The sequence below is a fragment of the Gobio gobio genome (assembly GCF_949357685.1).
Source record: "Gobio gobio genome assembly, chromosome: 21".
In the NCBI taxonomy this organism is placed as follows: Eukaryota; Metazoa; Chordata; class Actinopteri; order Cypriniformes; family Gobionidae; genus Gobio; species Gobio gobio.
In genome coordinates this window covers 1,071,129-1,091,916 of record NC_137117.1, presented here as the reverse complement: position 1 = coordinate 1,091,916, position 20,788 = coordinate 1,071,129, and the positions used below count along the sequence as shown (strand labels likewise).

Here is a 20,788-nt window from a genome sequence, read left to right as displayed (position 1 = left end):
TGTCATTGGTCAAACCCTCATCCAAAATGGCAGCTAGCATCGCGCTAGCGGCAAAAATGACGGAAAATTTATAAATTATGGACATCAAGTGGATATATCTTGGATGTAAGCGTTTTGATTTATTGCTGAACAACTCCAAAAAGATGCACATGTTCCAGGCTGGATAGAAAACCTTCTGTAAAGGCTACAAAGACACCCCCGTGATGGCTAGCTCGTTAGCTTTCTGCTGGAAAAAACGGTAAGAAAATCGATAAAAGTTTCATGAAATAATATAGATATTTATCGGAGGTGCCGTGTGACGTCGTGGGCGATGCCGTCGGGCTCTGAGGGTTAAGCCACTAAACTTTTCGGAAAGTTTTCAGTCCAATGATCCAGTACGCGAATGCATTCAAACAATCAGACTAATTAGGGCTGGGCGATATGGCCAAAACAAATATCACAATAAAAAAATTTCACATCAATGATTATCACAATAAATCTTTATTTCTTTTGAGTTTAAAGGCAGTTTTTTGTTCCTGAGTGAAAATTGTACACTATTAATTAGGGTTTTAAACTATACTCTTATTGTCAGAACATGACAAACTAACAAAAATGCACGTATCCGAAACATATCAGATTTATTACCACATATGAGTGAGGCCTGAATCCGATCTGAGGATATCGGAATTCATGCGTTTTTTTCCTGCTTACACGTTCACAGGTCATATCCGATCTGTGCCACATGAGAGGGAAAAATCGGAATTGGGTCACTTGAACCATGCAGTGTAAATGGGGCCAAAGATTTAATTGTGATTAATCGGTCAAAGTCTAATATTTAATTGTGATTAATCGTTCAAAGCCTAATATTTAATTGTGATGAATCGTTCAAAGTCTAATATTTAATTGTGATTAATCCCTCAGTCTAATATATAATTGTGATTAACAGTTCAAAATATAATATGTAATTGTGATTAATCGTTCGAAGTCTAATATGTAATTCTGATTAATTGTTCGAAGTCTAACATGTAATCGTGATTAATCGTTCAAAATCTAATATGTAAGTGTGATTAATCGTTCAAAGTCTAACATGCAATCGTGATTAATCGTTCGAAGTACAATATGTAATTGTGATTAATCGATCAAAGTCTAATATGTAATCGTGATTAATCGTTCGAAGTATAATATGTAATTGTGATTAATCGCTCAAAGTCTGATATGTAATCGTGATTAATCGTTCGAAGTATAATATGTAATTGTGATTAATTGTTCAAAGTCTAATATGCAATCGTGATTAATCGTTCAAAGTATAATATGCAATTATGATTAATCGTTCAAAGCCAAATATGAAATTGTGATTAATCGTTCAAAGTCTAATATGCAATTGTGATTAATCTTTCAAAGTCTAATATGAAATTGCGATTAAAGTCTAATATGCAATTGTGATTAATCGTTCTTAGCCTAATATTTAATTGTGATTAATCGTCCAAAGCCCAATATTGAGTTGTGATTAATCGTCCAAAGCCCAATATTGAGTTGTGATTAATCGTTCAAAGTCTAATATTCAATTGTGATTAATCGTTCAAAGTCTAATATGAAATTGTGATTAATCGGTCAAAGTCTAATATGCAATTGTGATTAATCGTCCATAGCCTAATATTTAATTGTGATTAATCGCTCAAAGCCCAATATTGAGTTGTGATTAATCGTTCAAAGTCTAATATGCAATTGTGATTAATCTTTCAAAGTCTAATATGAAATTGCGATTAAAGTCTAATATGCAATTGTGATTAATCGTTCATAGCCTAATATTTAACTGTGATTAATCGTTCAAAGCCCAATATTGAGTTGTGATTAATCGTTCAAAGTTTAATATTTAATTGTGATCAATCGTTCAAAGTCTAAAATGAAATTGTGATTAATCGTTCAAAGTCTAATATGCAATTGTGATTAATCGTTCATAGCCTAATATTTAATTATGATTAATCGCTCAAAGCCCAATATTGAGTCGTGATTAATCGTTCAAAGTTTAATATTTAATTGTGATTAATCGGTCAAAGTCTAATATGCAATTGTGATTAATCGTCCATAGCCTAATATGTAATTGCGATTAATTGTTCATAGCCTAATATTAAATTGTGATTAATCGTTCAAAGTTTAATATTCAATTGTGATTAATCGTTCAAAGGCTAATATTTATTTGTGATTAATCATTCAAAGCCTAATATTTAATTGTGATGAATCGTTCAAAGTTTAATATTTAATTGTGATTAACCCCTTAACTCTTAACCCGCACCGGTTTGTGGGCGGGGGGGTTGACGGAAGTGGGGGGGTGTGTACTTTTATTTACTTTCGTTTTATACAAAATATTCAATCAACTATCACAAACTATGCATCATTTGAAAGCTAAAACACTCAAGATTCATGTTCTGAACTTGTTTTTGCAATAAATACACCAGAGAGGAAAGGGTTAAATGAAACGCTAAAGGACCGTCCATGTAAACATTAGCATAATATCAGCGTTACTCATCTTTCATCTCCTGTCGTTCAGATCAGATCGGACGAATCCAATAAACACCCGCATACATCTCTGTGTAAGAGTCCATTCTTCAAAATACATCCCACTTTTTAATCCAAAACAACGAAAAAATAGGGAAAAAACTAAAAATCCTCCGTTGTTTGCAAGAGAGTTTTGAGTTAGCGTGATCAATCATGTCCATTTTCAATGAAATATCGATTCTATTCCGTGTCTGGCAAACTCCCCCTGCTAGAATAGTTTCTCCCACGTATTTTAAACCCTCCCCCGTCTCTCTCCTTCAATCAGAGACTCTTCTGGGATGCATCATATAGAGGAAGTGCCTTACAGGCTTGGTGAGCTGTCAATCATTGCGCCCATGGTTTTCGTTGGATAAAGGCACTCGGTGCCCAGCCAATGCCTTTCCAACAAAGGTTTGATTGATGGACTTAGTAACCAATCAAAAGGCATTATCTTGCGCAGTTTGCGTAAGTAGGCTTTGGTGAATACTGTTTGTGCGCTGGCTGCGCGTTCTCCATGGCGCAACTGCAGTGGAGCGCGCAGTCTCTCACTGACGCTTCCCATCAGCTAAATGAGTTTTTTACACTTTGTAATCTCTGTAAATAGTTGCTTTAGTTTTTCAGTAACTGTTTATCCATTATAATTAGTAGTATATTGCAGTTTATTGCAGATTTATTTGAATGGAAAACTACTCTTTACAATAGCAAATGTTCTGAAATAAATGGCCTTTTTGAAATGACGCCTAGACTTTTCTTGATATAAAAGCTCACAGTAGCCACATTACTGAGAGAATCATCCTCATATTTGAATCATGACATGATTAGACATTCAGTTTTATATTTAAGTTATTTTCAGGCTCTTAACATTAAATTATAATATTTTTTTCCCTAAGTGAAAACAAAAAACAAAAAACGTGAGTCACTTACATGTATATTTACATGTATATTACTCTGTTCCCATATTACTTTGAGTTATTATGACTCTTGGGTAGCAATATTTCAAGTGTCTAGTTTAAAATAAGACCAGGTTTATGAATATAGACCATAGGGTTTAAGAGCTGCAGACATTTTCATTTGGGTATATCGTTTTCAAAGAATTCTCAAAAATGGGGCGCTTGTTAAGAGGTTAAAGTCTAATATTTAATTGCGAATAATCGCTCAAGTCTGAGTTTTAATTGTGATTAATCGCTCAAAGTCTGAGATTTAATTGTGATTAATCGCTCAAAGTCTGAGATTTAATTGTGATTAATCGCTCAAAGTCTGAGATTTAATTGTGATTAATCGCTCAAAGTCTGAGATTTAATCTCTTAAAGTTTGGGAATGAATCACTCAAAAGTCGCGATTTAATTGTTCAAAAGCCTGCGATTTAGCTGCGATAATTCACTCAAAGTCTGCGATGTAATCAAAAGGCTGAGATGTAATCGGAATTAAAAGCTCAAAGTCTGCGATTTAATCACGATTAAAAATGTATCCATTGACAGCCCTAGTAAAAACCACAAATGTGATTTATGACCTTGAGGCTGGCCTGAGAGATTCCTATTGCATGTCCATTTGATTGAGCTTGGAGGTGCACAATGATCTCTTTCAGGCAGGACAGTGTGTTCATCATGACCTCAGGTGTGTAACTGGAAGAGCCGGTTTGTGTGTGTGAAACCGTATTCGATTGTAATCATCCCTGATGAGTCAGCTCAGAGAGCGCAAACACACCTCTCGCTGTCCAGCTGGAGAATGTGTGTATTGATTTACATAGTGTTTTTTAAGGTGCAAAGCGATCCTCTATGTCAGAGGAATGTCAGACATGCTTTTGATGACAAAATATTCTCAAAAAACATCAGCATTACCCGTCACGAGCATCAGATGGCTCACGCCATCTAGATCAGGATTGGGTTTCAGCTGTTCTGGGTTCAGTTTATGAAGTGACTAGGAAGGTTTAGTAGGCAAATCAATTTGACTGAAGTCATTTGGTGATGGAGACAACAAAACCCACATCACAATAAATAAATGTATTGAAAATGAGTAGCAGCACTGACCGATTTAGAAAGTAATCGGTTTCTGAGTACTTGTTTAATTCATTTCTGAACTCAAATGGATTACTGTGTGTGTGCAAACCAGTGAGGACTACAGAATAGTGTGTCATTGTGTCACATTAAATTGACACAAGCGCTCTAATAAAAAAGGTAGATTCAGTGGTGTGGTGACTCAAGCTAGGAGGATTCCTGAACAAAATATAAAGCAGTTTTAACACACATTAATCTTTGATTCTCTTTGTATAATGAAGTATTTCTCTCTTTCCTTCCCCTCAGTGAGAACGGCCCTCAGATCACATACGTACGAGACTTCAAAGCCAAAGTTCAGTACTTCAAATTCTGGTGTCAGGTGAGGGTTTCTGCAGATTTCATGTTGTTATGGATAGATACACACAAATCATGTACTGAGCAAACATGTGTTCGGATAATGCAAAATAGATATTTTGACTTAATCACCTTTTTGTTTGTTTTTCATTTTTCATCATAGCAACTAGCGATGCCACAGCACATAAAGATCAACGTCAGCCGCAAAACGCTGTTTGAAGACTCGTTCCAGCAGGTACTGAAAATAAACCAGGGCTAGGGTAAAACCACGGTGCTTTTTTCCTTTGTTAAACCATATATACAGTCAAACCAAAACATTTTCTCACAGTTTATTCGCTATAGTTTAGAAAATGGTTTCAACTGTGTCAGAACAAATTTGTCTTGATAATGTCAGATAACTTTGATAGAAAGGGATGTAATGGATTACAGTCAGCTGTCAAATTTAAGTACACCACAAATGACCTATCGGTAAGCCCCGCCCCCCTTAGTTACTGTTGCTAACCCGGGCAAACAAACCGAGTGGCCTTACAATGACAGCTGTCAGTGTTTTCAGATGTTTTTGGACACAGATTGTAGCGGATACTTCGTCCCGATTGATGGCCAAACTTTACTGATGGTTTATGAAGTATAAATTAATAAACGAGTTGGAGGCGTGTCAGTGAGAAACATGGCGGAATCAGTGGATGCAACTGTAGTTGAATATAACGGATATTTATCAGTGACACTGTCAGGCTTTGTCATTTACAACAAAGTAAGCTAGCATAACAATTAGCCTAATATATAACGATACAGTTTACAGTGGCTTCATAGATGAATTAAAAACGTAAAAGATTAAAACTCAGCTGATGCGCTTTCTTTGTTCTTCATTTTCTATAAGCAGAGTTAACAAACCTTGCTCAGGGTTCCCACGCTTCTTGAAAGTTCTTGAGTTTCAGACACATGGATTCAAGGCCTGGAAAGTACTTAAAAACAAACATAGGTCCTTGAAAGTGCTTGAATTAAGCATGAACTGCATTGTGTTAGAGTAGCGTGTGCTATTACAAACATCGGCCTTCATGCGCTGCCAAAGCCAGAACAAAACCGCATTACTGGAGGAAGATATCTCAATATATTTCTGCGGTTCCATAAGCGCCATCTACTGTCTAAAGCCCTATTCTGCGGGTAATTGTTTCTCGTGGGGTCGTAAGGTATTTTCATTATTGTCAGGGGCTAGTCAGTGATTTTATTGCCGTCTGAATCCAGAATGTCAGTGTTTTTCTCCCACCGTACGCGTAAAAATCCCCGGCCCAATTACCTACAGTTTTTAGACAAACACCAAAGGTCATGTGGTCATTTAATTGGCATCCGAATCCACATCTCTGAGTTTTCAAGATGAGATCTCTTCAAAATGTACTGTTTATATCCTTTTTGACCCCTGCAGGCCACCGTACGGTTGCGCTTTGCTGTAATTTAGATGCATTTTAAAAATCTAGACTTTCATTACTGAAATGCCGGCAAGTATTTACAAGAGCAATATTTCATCACCGCTCAAAAAATAAAAATAAACATTTGAAATGGGCCGTTATTACGACAACGATTATATATGTTTATTAATATATGTTTGCAGGTCTTAAAAGCCTTCAAATAGATTTTTAAAAGGTACATGTACAGTTGATTTGATAAATAATTTTGCATATTTTTAATGCCTAACAATTAACTTGTCCATATCTTTTCATTTACTTGGAAAATCCATGCATACAATATTATCTCTATATTTTGATGTTTTAATTAAGTAATGATTTATAAAAAAGAAAACTAAAACTAGTGTGAAATAAATGTTAAAAGCAGGAATAAGAGCTGCAAACTGCATCTCTCGTTAACTCACTCGCTCTTCTACACCAGCCGCTTTCCTCACTGGATTTTGTAAAATTGCTAATTTTTCCTCATTGGAAATTATATTTTAGTTGTCAGTGTGTGCCTTAGCATTACTGCATTAATGACAGACACAGGTACAGTAGGTGTTTGATATATTGGCAGTAACACACACACCTTTATTGTATTTATTGTGCTTGATTTAAAATAAAAGGTGCTTTAAAGGTCCCATGGCATGGCATTTTTCTATTATTTTATAGTGTTTCCTGAGGTGTACTTATATTGTTAGTATGATTTTTACATCATAAAATGTCATAATTTAGAAATAAAAGGCATTTTTTCTATACTGCTGTTTGCCCTGTGGCTGAATGCCCTGCTTCAAGAGGCGTGTCTGCTGTGAGACTTCAGGAAAAACGCCCACTGTTGTGATTGGCTGACATCTTTGCATTTTAAATGAGCGGAGGGGGCGTGGTTTAACGAGGCACGAGCAGGCACGAGTCTGCCAGAGATGATGGACCTGTGTTCACTTCTCATCAGTTCTCTCAGCATGTCTCAGTTCAGGGTGAACTGTTGTAGTTACTAGAATATACTTCAGGTTATTAGTCTATTTCTAGTCGGAGGGGCTGTCACTCATGTCAGAAAGTTAGTAACTTTAGTAAATGATGGATCAGCGCTGACTCGAGACGCGAACCGTTTACGATTCAGTCCGATTTGGTGAACTGGTTCGGTTCACTAAAAAGAACCGATTCAAAAGAATGATTCGTTCGCGAACCGGACATCACGGAGACGGAGCGATTGCTAACAAAGTTATTTATAGTAACTACTGAGTTATGAGAGCGCTGTCAGTCTGCGCGAGTTTATTGTGTTTGTATCTGAGAGTTCTGAATAAACACGAGTCCCAGTCACACCGAGTCCGTCTTCATCATTATTACCAACTTTGTAACACATGCAAAGTACCATTACAGCGAGATGAACGAGTTAGTAAGTGTTGAGTATAGCATTATTTCTAGATATGTTCCAATCATATGAATAGCGTCAGTGATGCGCATTGAGTAACGTTACACAGCGCAAACAAAGACACAACAGCAGTAATCGAATGTAATCCAGTTTATTGTGGGGTTAGCTGGCTAGCCTAGCCGGATACCCTCACGCTTACCCTCCTTCTGCTTAATCTCACGCCGCGTTTGGTGCCTCCGCTGTGGGCCAGATGCAGTACTGGGGGTCGGGGATGTTGAAGGCCGAGCTTCGGCGTGTGTGAAGTTTATCTCTAAAGATGTGACTGCTGATGTTGAGCAGAAAATACTGTATGCACATTTTAGAACAGATAGACGCGACAAGGACGTACAAAAACACTGACTCACAAGATAGAAAACACGAAAACACTGTTCTGTCGGGTATAATAAATAATTGCACGAATAATAAATAATTAGCTACACATCAGAAATCAATGATCACAGATCAGAAGGAACTGAAGAAAGACTTCTGTTTTCATTTGTACATCCAAACACTGAGAAACTGCCAGTTCACTCGTTCACAAGCAATGATCTCTCCAGGACAAATATAGCGTTTGCATGGGCGTGCCAGATTCTCTGGGCGGGGGAAAGGGAGGAAACCGTTCCTGTGTGGACGTCAAAGCAGGAGACCTCAGGATTGGCTCGTCTGGCCTGTCATTTTCTCAAAGGCAGAGAAAGACAGCCAGAACTCGGTTTTACACCGATCAACATTTCTATCCACTTGGGGACAATATTCAGGCTAGGGGAACTCATATTAATGTTGAAATACCTCATAAAATGAAAATTTCATGCCATGGGACCTTTAAAAAGTCCTTGAATCTGGTGTTCATGAAAGAGTGGGAACCCTGCTTGCTGTATCTTCGTGAAATTCATTAAAAAAAGGTACTCACCGCCATCTTGATCCGACCAAACAGAATTGAACGCACATGATGTCGTAAACACGAACATCCCAGAACGCACCAGTAGACCTTCGTTTATGAGTTTTTGACCTACACTGTTAACGTTACATGACGTGAGAACCGTTAGTTATTTCGGTTTGTACGTTAGCAGTAGGGTTGGGTACCGAAATCCGGTTCCAATATGGCACCGGTACTTATATAACCGGTATGTACCGGACCGAATCAGAACGCAGATTTCGGTTCCTCATTTCGGTGCCAAAATTCAAACGTGCTTTCGCGCTTTGGCTGAGCCAGAGACAGACGCTCAGCGCTCGTCACATCACAACTCATGACAACTATTCAGTGTTTTCAACCACATCTCATGACAACTATTCAGTGTTTTCAACCACATCATGTTTATTTCAGGTTTCAGACATTTAAATGTTCATAAGTACTAGCAAAAAAACACACCCTGATGTCTATGAAAGCGGCAATGACAATCCTTTCAGACGATTATAATTTGACTAAGGTTACATGTTTTATTCACATCAGATACATGCACATTATACAGTAACTATATAGTTTACTCTATTCTTCTTCCAGTTCACTGGTCACTTACTTTCATGTATTTTGTGAGACGAGAACGAACTCAAGTGTTGTAAATCCGACAGATCCGATTCTGAGGCGCAAACTAACATGGCGCCGCCCATTGCGCTTTATAGATCAACTAACACACATTCACTCACACATTTGAACATCAGATAGTTCGTGACACAGTTAAGAAGTTTGTGAATATTTTGAATAAAAAGAAAAAACGAAATAAACCTGATTCAGCTGAGCTGTCAGCGCTATTGCGGCTGCTGTGTGTCATGTGAGAAACATGACGCGTCACCATGGAAACATTAAGACGATGCGTTCTAAAATATTTAGCCAGAGAATATGATCATATTTCAAAAAAGAGCTGAAGCTGGAAGCTGGTTAGTAGCAGAGCAAGAATACAGACTCTGCTGTTATTATTGTAATTTAGAGTTATATTAGGCCTGTTGTAGTTGGGTTAGGTGGCTTAGGTTTTACTGTGAATTTGTAAATAAGTCAATTATAATTTGTAAATAAGTAAATTGTGTTTTGTATTTATTTATATTCATACATTTAAGTATACATTAAACTTTTAATAAATGGTTCAATTTAAATAAAAAATAAATAAATAAAAGCCATTTAATGTCATCCACCTCGTTTTGTGGCCTTTTTAAAAAAAAAAAAGTATCGGTTCAGGCCCCGTTTAGGCACCGGAACCGTTTTAAAAGTATCGGTTTGGCACCGGAATCGAAAAAAACCCAAACGATACCCAACCCTAGTTAGCAGGGACTTTAATCGTGACTTAAAGCTACACTGTGTGATATTTTCCCCCATCTAGTGGTGAAACGGTGTATGACCATCCAGTGAAGTTTAGTTTCTGTTCCTCTCAATTCCGATTTCGTTTCAACTCCTACGGTGGCCGATTTAGTCCAAGATTAACATGGCTTCCAGTTCGACCTCGTCCACATTCGACACGGTGCCTGTGGGATATTTGGAACTCAACTGGCCTAATTATTCGGCTAGAAAGAACTGCAGCTAATCCAGAGTGAACTTTGATGATAGTAATGTTTATTCAGTCATCCAATTGCAAGGCATAAACAGGTTTGTGTGGATATGTACATAAATGTGGTTTCTGTGAGAGAACAAATAAGGATGGTAAATATACATACACAGTTAAGAACTGTATAACTATACTTATAAGTTACATTTGTATAATGTAACCGTAAACCAGAGCTTATTGTACCATTATATAGGCGCTAAATGCAGCTGCATTAAAAGGAGCGGAGCTGCTGCTGCTAACAAGCGGTGTCGGATTACAAAAGTGTGTGCGCCGCTTTAACGTTAGCACTGCAGTGCGCTCTGTTTAACAATTGTTAATATGCCGATCAGACCTGATACATATTTCCATCAACATACATTACAAGCAAATATTTTCTATAAACGAATAAACATTGTTGATAACAAAATAACTGAATGATTATTCAAATAGGTGAGCATTACGCTATTGTATGTTGACACAAAAATACTTCTGAGGTGACATCAACTGAATTACGCGACACACTCTAATGACACACTCTGAAATACATCTACAATGACAATAACTATTATTACTTACGGAGTTATTAACGCACAGAAATACCACACAAGGAAAAACAGACTTTTGAGGAATAAACAAGCCAGGAAATCTCTGTATAACTCTGTTACTGGAGCCGCTGAGATGAAAACTCTCTGCACATGCACCAGACAAGTCTGAACAAGTTGACGCGCACATGCGCGAGGCAGAGAATTTTGTACAGTGCCATCGAGTATTAAAACCGGTTAAAACGCGAAAAGCGAAGCTTGAATTTACGGGTATGTCCCTCTTTGGCTAATGTACTTTCAAGATGGAGGGGCAACATGGCGACCACCGTTAGATCCCATTACCTTATGTATTTTCAATGGCATATTATAAACTTACGAGAATACTTTATTACTTGAAAGAAGTAAATATACATTAATGAGCACATATATTTTTGAAAGAACTAAGTGTTTTTAGCTAAGAATAGACTAAAAAAGTTACACAGTGTAGCTTTAAAGAGAGTTTGACAACCAGAAGATCCTCTCAGGACACCTGGAGGCGGAGTTACAGTCCCTCAGGCACATCGTTTGACCATAAACACCATCAAACCGATGAGAGCGTCGGATTTTCCAGTGTTTCTCTATGGCGCTGAAACCTAAAGATGTCCGAGTTCCGGTCCCAGTGCAACTCATACTCAACTCTTGAGGGGAGGGGCTTACCGGTAATACCAATTTAGGTCAACCAATGACCAAGGAATGCTTAATTTTGTTCAGTCTGTGGTTTAAAAGGTCGCATTAGCAATTAAAGAAAAAACACTGAAGCAAAACATGCTCAGGTCAAAGTGTCTGAATCATTTCGGGCCCAAATTTGTATGAGTTTTACTGGTATGAAGACGTTTTGGGTATAATATGTCACAGTTTTCTCTCCTCGCTTACATAAATGAACTATAGTGTCCTGCACCCACTAGTAGAAAATGACATGTGGTGTGTGAGTAATTTTTGGTTTGACTGTATGTATGACAGACGCTCTGATCCAGAGGCAGGTTTAACCTGTTGCTGTGGAGCGTGTGATTTCTTTAAATGCTTCAGGCGTCCGCACAGCTCGAGTCTGTGAGTTGTTCTGGTGTTTCCTGCACAGATCATGAGTTTCAGCGCTCAGGATCTCCGCCGCAGGCTGTGGATCATCTTCCCCGGGGAGGAGGGGCTTGACTATGGAGGCGTGGCAAGGCAGGTTTCATTTTTCAAATATTTGGGATATTTTGGCTTAAGACTGTCTAAAATGAAAATATTCACATGATGTTCCTATTTCCTGGGTGTGTATATGTATATATACACAGATCACGCATAACATTATGACCACCTTCTTAATATTGTGTTGGTCCCCCTTTTGCTGCCAATACTAGACCCCTGAAGCTGTGCTGTGGTATCTGGCACCAAGATGTTAGCAGCAGATCCTTTAAGTCCTGTAAGTTGCGAGGTGGGGCCTCCATGGATTGGACTTGTTTGTTCAGCTCATCCCACAGATGCTCGATTGGATTGAGATCTGGGGAATTTGGAGGCCAAGACCACGCCTTAAACTCACTGTTGTGCTCCTCAAAGCATTCCTGAACCAGCATGGACACCCTGACTGGTCAGCGGCCGGTTCTCCACTGGTCCTCCATGACCCTGTGGCCGGTTCTCCACTGGTCCTCCATGACCCTGTGGCCGGTTCTCCACTGGTTCTCCATGACCCTGTGGCCGGTTCTCCACTGGTTCTCCATGACCCTGTGGCCGGTTCTCCACTGGTCCTTCATGACCCTGTGGCCGGTTCTCCACTGGTCCTTCATGACCCTGTGGCCGGTTCTCCACTGGTCCTCCATGACCCTGTGGCCGGTTCTCCACTGGTCCTTCATGACCCTGTGGCCGGTTCTCCACTGGTCCTTCATGACCCTGTGGCCGGTTCTCCACTGGTCCTTCATGACCCTGTGGCCGGTTCTCCACTGGTCCTTCATGACCCTGTGGCCGGTTCTCCACTGGTCCTCCATGACCCTGTGGCCGGTTCTCCACTGGTCCTTCATGACCCTGTGGCCGGTTCTCCACTGGTCCTTCATGACCCTGTGGCCGGTTCACCACTGGTCCTCCATGACCCTGTGGCCGGTTCTCCACTGGTCCTCCATGACCCTGTGGCCGGTTCTCCACTGGTCCTTCATCACCCTGTGGCCGGTTCTCCACTGGTCCTCCATGACCCTGTGGCCGGTTCTCCACTGGTCCTCCATGACCCTGTGGCCGGTTCTCCACTGGTCCTTCATGACCCTGTGGCCGGTTCTCCACTGGTCCTCCATGACCCTGTGGCCGGTTCTCCACTGGTCCTCCATGACCCTGTGGCCGGTTCTCCACTGGTCCTTCATCACCCTGTGGCCGGTTCTCCACTGGTCCTCCATGACCCTGTGGCCGGTTCTCCACTGGTCCTTCATGACCCTGTGGCCGGTTCTCCACTGGTCCTTCATGACCCTGTGGCCGGTTCTCCACTGGTCCTCCATGACCCTGTGGCCGGTTCTCCACTGGTCCTCCATGACCCTGTGGCCGGTTCTCCACTGGTCCTCCATGACCCTGTGGCCGGTTCTCCACTGGTCCTCCATGACCCTGTGGCCGGTTCTCCACTGGTCCTTCATGACCCTGTGGCCGGTTCTCCACTGGTCCTCCATGACCCTGTGGCCGGTTCTCCACTGGTCCTTCATGACCCTGTGGCCGGTTCTCCACTGGTCCTCCATGACCCTGTGGCCGGTTCTCCACTGGTCCTCCATGACCCTGTGGCCGGTTCTCCACTGGTCCTTCATGACCCTGTGGCCGGTTCTCCACTGGTTCTCCACTGGTCCTCCATGACCCTGTGGCCGGTTCTCCACTGGTCCTTCATGACCCTGTGGCCGGTTCTCCACTGGTCCTTCATGACCCTGTGGCCGGTTCTCCACTGGTCCTCCATGACCCTGTGGCCGGTTCTCCACTGGTCCTCCATGACCCTGTGGCCGGTTCTCCACTGGTCCTTCATGACCCTGTGGCCGGTTCTCCACTGGTCCTTCATGACCCTGTGGCCGGTTCTCCACTGGTCCTCCATGACCCTGTGGCCGGTTCTCCACTGGTCCTTCATGACCCTGTGGCCGGTTCTCCACTGGTCCTTCATGACCCTGTGGCCGGTTCTCCACTGGTCCTCCACTTTTGATAGAGTCTGACCACTGTAGACTGGGAACAGCCCACAAGAGCTGCAGTTCTGGAGATGCTCTGACCCGTCTCAATCTGGCTCTTGTCAAACTCGCTCAAATCCTTACGCTTGCCCATTTCTCCTGCTTCTAACACATCAACTCTGAGGACAAAATATTCACTTGCTGCCTAATATATCCCACCCACTAATGAAGAGATCATCAGTGTTATATATATAATGTTATGCCTGATCTGTGTGTATACACACACACACACACACACACACACAAAAAGTGTTACCATATAGGTTGTGGGTGTAATTTTATGATGCGCATTGAGGAATTTATTCTGTAAATATGTTTCCATTGTAGTTTATGCGCATGTTTATTAATCTCATTTGAGCGCATAGGTTTTTTTTTTAGGGCCCTATTTTAACGATCTGAAACGCAAGTGTCAAAGCGCGAAGCGCAAGTAACTTTGTGGGCGGGTCTCGGCGCTGTTGCTATTTTCCCGGCGGGATAAATGGCTCTTGCGCCCGGCGCAAATCTAAAATGGGTTGGTCTGAAGTAGCTTCATTATTCATAGGTGTGGTTTGGGCGTAACGTGAATAAACCAATCCGAGCGTCATCCAACATTCCCTTTAAAAGCAGGTGCGCAAGTTCCATTATGGATTGCTATTATTATGGCGTATTTACCAGGCGCACGCCAGGAGCGGTTCACAGCCGAGGAGACTGATGTTCTTGTAAGAGCAGTGAAAGACAGAGAAGTGAAGTTGTAATGTTGTACATTATGGTAAAGGTGATTTCACAGTCTTTTTTTTTCAGTCTTTCAGTTTTTTCAGTTTTTCAGTCGATTTTTTTTCCTGGTTCTTGACGGACAAACCAATTTGTCAGATGTCCTTATATACATATATGTCTTGCCACTATTGGGCAAACAGGTCTTATCCTTAATTATTACAATTAGCCTGAATCATTTGTAAGCTAGATTTATGCCTATTTTTACACATCTTCGTGGCACACCACAATGATTTCCGTCATCTCATGTGTTAATATTTTTTTTAGTGTAACAATTTATGATTTGCAAAAATAACTGTTGCATCTGTGTAGATTACATGAGCAAAGTGTATGCGCGTTGTGCACGCTATACATTATGGTCAAGCATGCGCCCTTAAAATAGCATAATGAACAACGCGCAACGCGCCACTGACTTTAGACTAGGTTTTTTCTGGTCAGTGGCGCAATTGTTTAATGGAACAGCAAAATAGCACCAGGGATTGTTTGCGCCGGAACACGCCTCCTTTTTTGCGCTGAACCGCCCAGGGAGCGCAAGTTCATTCACTAGTTTAGCGACGTGCTTCTGTGGAGGGAAAAGCGCGCTTTGCGCGGGTGCAAAATAGGAATGACACATGCGTCAGTGTACAAAGTCAATTGCGCTGGGTGCAAGATAGGGCCCTATATGTGCGTTTTTTTTTCAATTATGCGCATTTATGCCATTTCCATCCATATAATGATATTCCAAAATGTGCATAAAACACGTGGATGGAAACAGATGTAGTTTTTAACCATCACTTGTGCGTAGACCTGGTTTAATACTCTAAAATAATGCTTGTTGTGCGTTTGGTGCAGGGAATGGTTCTTCCTGTTATCTCATGAGGTGCTGAACCCCATGTACTGCCTGTTCGAGTACGCCGGCAAAGACAACTACTGCCTCCAGATAAACCCCGCCTCCTACATCAACCCCGACCACCTCAAATACTTCAAGTTCATTGGACGCTTCATTGCCATGGTAATGTTGTTTTGCCATATCTGCTCATTGTCAGATTGTATTCCAAATGGTGGGGCTATTTTTGGTTTCATAACTGGATCTGTACGTTCATGAACTTTATAAAGGCAAAAATCTTAACATGTTATTTGTTTCTGATTCCTGTAGGCCTTGTTTCACGGGAAGTTCATCGACACAGGCTTCTCGTTGCCGTTCTACAAGCGCATCCTGAACAAGCCCTGGGCTCTGAAAGACCTGGAGTCCATTGACCCGGAGTTCTACAACTCCCTCATCTGGATCAAGTCAGTTTACCCTCTTCTTTACCTGCTATGAGCTAGTAGGACTTCCTGAGTCTTTTCTTGTTGTATGTATGGTGTCATTATAAACCGAAAATGAGCGTAATTTGATTTCTGTCATGAACGCCTCTCAAAGTGTGTGTGTGTGTTGTGTCAGGGATAACAACATCGAGGAGTGCGGTCTGGAGATGTATTTCTCTGTGGATAAGGAGATCCTGGGTGAGGTGTCAACTCACGAGCTGAAGCCGGATGGCGGGAACCTCCAGGTCACAGAAGAGAACAAGGAGGAGTACATCAGGTGCCGTCTCTCAGTCTCACATTAAACACCAAACTGACACACATTAAGCCCTCTGGATGCTTTAGGACGGCTGATGATGTTATTATTTTACAGGGTTATATTCATTATACTCCATTATCAAATTAGTGCTCAGTTTATATAGAAGGAGCTCAGTCTGGTTTCCTCATTTCAGTGCCGTCCCACTGGGTCTGTTCCAAAACGTGACTAGTCAAAATCTGCTAAGGGGCGATAATGGAACAAACCATTTTAGGGACGCACCGGTTGACCGGCTAAAAACCGGAACCGGCCGGTTTTTGCTTCTAGCGCGTGGTTTTCTGAAGCTGAAGCTAAAGTTGCGCGAGCTGAAGTTGCGCGAGCTGAAGCTGAAGCTAAAGTTGCGCGAGCTGAAGCTGAAGTTGCGCGAGCTGAAGTTGTGCAAGCTGAAGCTGAAGTTGCGCGAGCTGAAGTTGCGCAAGCTGAAGCTGAAGTTGCGCGAGCTGAAGTTGCGCGAGCTGAAGCTGAAGTTGCGCGAGCTGAAGCTGAAGCTGAAGCTGAAGTTGCGCGAGCTAAAGTTGCGCGAGCTGAAGCTGAAGTTGCGCGAGCTGAAGCTGAAGCTGAAGCTAAAGTTGCGCGAGCTGAAGCTGAAGTTGCGCGAGCTGAAGCTGAAGTTGCGCGAGCTGAAGTTGCGCAAGCTGAAGTTGAGCGAGCTCACCTCTCCGCCTGCACAAGCGCAGATCGTGAGCGTTTGTTCAGCTCAGCTTCTTACGTGTTGGATCGGATGAGAACGAAACAAACTAACTTGTGAAAAAGCCGAAATACTTCTTTTTGTAGCCTAAAGAAGAACATGCTGCACTTTAGAAATGAAATACTATCAGTTCTGTATAGGATGATCATTTTTATTTTACCTTAAAATGGCATTGACTTAAATTTTTGATTTAAAAATGCTGTAGCATCTTAGTTTTTTTCGTTGCACTAAACATTATTTGATTTAACATTTTGGAACAATTATATACTTTGGTTTTATTTAATTTCACTAGTAAAGACTTTTTTTCTTTACACTGAATTTAAAAACAAATGCTGATTTAAGTAACATCTTTGTTTGGATTGCAGAATATGCAGATGTTGCCTTTAATTTCACCTTTCAGCCTTTTAATTTCCAATTCAATTTCCTGTTAATTTCAGATTGAGGACTTGTTTTCATTAGCCAAAAGCCAATTTAGCCTGTTAAATACCAAATAAACATCTTGCTCATGTATACTTTCGTACTTTTATTGTGTAAAAAAAAGAAATCGGAATCGGCCAGTTTTATTGAAAAAAATCGGTATCGGCCATGTAAAATCATGATCGGTGCATCACTAAACCATTTAAAAAAGGGATTCTTCACTATTATTTACAGCAGAATATGCATTTTCATGGGTTTAAATTAGGGCTGTCAAAATTAACGCGTTAACGCAACTTCTTTTTAACGGCACTAATTTAATTAACGCAGCACGCATTCTCTGTTTGATCCGTGGCCTAGCCCGTAGTTGGAGAAATCGAGAGCAGCCATAGACGTAAAGGATGCAGCAGCAAACAGAAATAGGGAAAGAAAAGGGTTAACAATACTATTCTGAAACAAGTGACATTAAAGCCTACATAAGCTACCATTTTTTCTGTTTAGCTCCAGGTCGAAATAAAAGAAAAGGGCGTTTTTACATTCAACGCGTTTGCTGCAGTCCAAGTCTGAGCACATGGGTTCTCAATTTCACCTGAAGCGCAATAGAAGCGCAATAGTGCAATAGAACTTGATTCTATTGTAGAATATGGCTCGATACCACAATGTTGTCTTCGGTACGGTCCCACAATCTAATACCGAAGTACCGATATTAAATCGATACCATACAGGGTCTGAATTTTGATGCGGGTATTGCGCATAATTTTACTCACTCTCGCAAGTTTGAGGTTTTATGAAGCGGGAAATTATCGCAAATGTTTATTATTAAATTAATCAACAAAGATTTATCACATCAAATCAGGCATTTGTTAACTATTTTGTGAGAAGTAATTTCAGCAATACTGCGCGTCTCCTTCTCTAGCTCTCAAAATGTGCAAATTGCTTCTGGCTTTAAAAGACTTCGCACCTACACTAGAGAAATCTGCGCGCTCAGATTCAACACTTTCACTGTCATTTCGGGAGAGCTGACGGAAATCACTGCCCACGTCTTTTTAAACCTTGCCAATTTGAACATGCAAGCGATTTTATTGCATTTCATAATACATGGGATGGGAGCTCTTTAAGAGAGTTTTCTTTGCGCTCATACCAACAACAAAACACACAAGCCTTTCCAAATTAAGTTGTTTTTCCTTAGTCAAATACACACAAAATGATGTCAAAAATGTCCATCTTTAGTGAGTCGTCACATAAACACAGTCGGTTATGTCTTTCGCGAATGTAAATAGTGCAATAGTATGCGTGCAAATATTGTGAAATCTAAACATCACTGGTTGAAACGAACGCTGGAAATTTCATGATATTTAAACAATACGATCTTATGTGCATTGACGAGGGTTAAAAGAAAATAAATGTCTAACTATATTGTTTGAATGATGCACTCACCTGTCGATCTCTTAATGTCTTATACGAGCAAAGTAATTCCAAATTTTACGTCTAATCCTCTCTTTATTAATGAGTTTTGGGCGCGTTGAATGAGAATCAACTGCTGTATTCATTTTGTTCCTCTATGGCACCACATTTACCGGTTTCACGTCAGTTTGGGTAGCGCGCGGTGAACTTCGGAACAGCAGCATATACCGAAATGAGCAAAATTATGATATTGTACCGTTTGAAATAAAATATATACTGGTATTTTCCCAGTACCGATATACCGCGCATCCCTATTCTATTGACCCCTGGTGCATTTGCGTGCGTCTTACATAATCACAAACATCCACAGGGTATGATAGAAAGCAGAACGCGGGTCAATATATTGGATAAAGGGTTCCTTTCTGTTGCATGCTTGCAAAGGGACTCTGAGGAGACTGCAAGCATCTATGACCTTTGATACATGTTTAGTCTTCATGCTCTGTTGAGTATGGTTTCACTAATAATCATACATTTGCATAAAGCATGCATATTTGTCCATACCCATGTTGATTAGAGTATTAAAAACTTGAAAAATATTAATTTAAGGTACATTTAGAACGGATAAAAATGTGCGATTAAGTTGCGATTAATTACGAGTTAACTCATAAAAAAATGTGATTAATCGCGATTAAATATTTTAATCGATTGACAGCCCTAGTTTAAATGAGATTTAATTAAAGCTTTTTGTTATAAGAGACAATAAAAACAACTTTGTGCATCAACCACTCCTTTCCTGATAAAAAAAAGAAGGAAAGAACTTGCTTTTCAAGTCAACGAATTCGTGACAGCTGAATATAATATGTTTGACAAGCCAAACATGTCCATCTCTGAGTAACATATAATTTAATTAAGGCCAGCAGTGTTAACTTCGTTGACGAATAATTTTCATCATAATTTTCGTCAACGGCCTTTTTTCTCTGACGAAAACGAGACGATAACCAAAATAAAAACTAATGTTGGATGAAAAAAAAAATATGACGAAAATCAACTGTCATTTTCGTCAACAAATAAAAACGAGACGAAGATGTTGGTGAGGGTGGATTAGGGAAGAGATGGGGTCAGAACTGATGTCCTGTGTCACAGATGCTGATCTAACCGCTGGAAAACACACGCTGTTGCGCTTCTGAACTAATGCGGATGAGTAATGACAATGTTAACTTTACCATGTTTATATAGTAATATGTTTTAGACACTTGTAACAATGCATATTTTATCTCCTGAACTTGAATGAGCTCCTGCAGCTGCAATAGAGTAGACATTTCAAAATAAGAGTCCTGGTGTATTTCAAGCTTGTTTATCATTAAAAGTCACGGATTATATATTAGTTTTTGCTTACACAATAAACTGTATTTAATTTCATTCCCATTTAATTCATAGTCAGGAGGAAAGACCAGTATTTGACACATATTCAATAAAGTGTCAGGGTTATAATAGTTCACTAAAACTATTAAAAAAATCTTAATTTCTTGAAATTAAATAAATGTTAACTGAAATTAAAAAATAAATAAACTAACTTATTTGAAGCTTAAGCTTAACCTGATATGGCCTGACTAAAACAGAAATACAAAGTTATAAAAACTATATAGAAACAGACGACAAAGTGAATTGAGCTCTTTCGTGTATTTTTTATGTCAAAAACAAAATTATGTCAATGTCAGTTCAAGTGACAGTCGGTTATGTAATGCTTAAATATTTAATGTATTACAATTTAACTAAACTCAATAGATTTAGTCGACTAAAACTAAAAACAATTCAGGTGACTAAAATATGACCAAAACTAAATGGCATTTTAGTCAAAAGACTATGACTAAAACTAAATCAAAATTTGCTGTCAAAATTAACACTGGGCAAGATACCTCAGGTGAATAGAGTAAAAAAGATACACCATACTTCCTGTTGATTGATTTAAATGTATTACAA

At 40.1% G+C, this 20,788-nt stretch overlaps 1 protein-coding gene across 2 annotated transcripts in view; it reads left to right on the top strand.

The window, feature by feature from the left end:
- Nucleotides 1-20,788, top strand: part of itchb (itchy E3 ubiquitin protein ligase b) — a 61,933-nt gene that overhangs the window by 27,572 nt on the left and 13,573 nt on the right. For both annotated transcript variants that reach the window (XM_079802597.1, XM_079802598.1), the window contains 6 exons: nucleotides 4,815-4,887; nucleotides 5,026-5,097; nucleotides 11,876-11,964; nucleotides 15,537-15,696; nucleotides 15,841-15,974; nucleotides 16,126-16,266. In XM_079802597.1, the coding sequence (XP_079658723.1) occupies nucleotides 4,815-4,887; nucleotides 5,026-5,097; nucleotides 11,876-11,964; nucleotides 15,537-15,696; nucleotides 15,841-15,974; nucleotides 16,126-16,266 (669 nt within the window). The remainder of the gene's footprint in view (nucleotides 1-4,814; nucleotides 4,888-5,025; nucleotides 5,098-11,875; nucleotides 11,965-15,536; nucleotides 15,697-15,840; nucleotides 15,975-16,125; nucleotides 16,267-20,788) is intronic.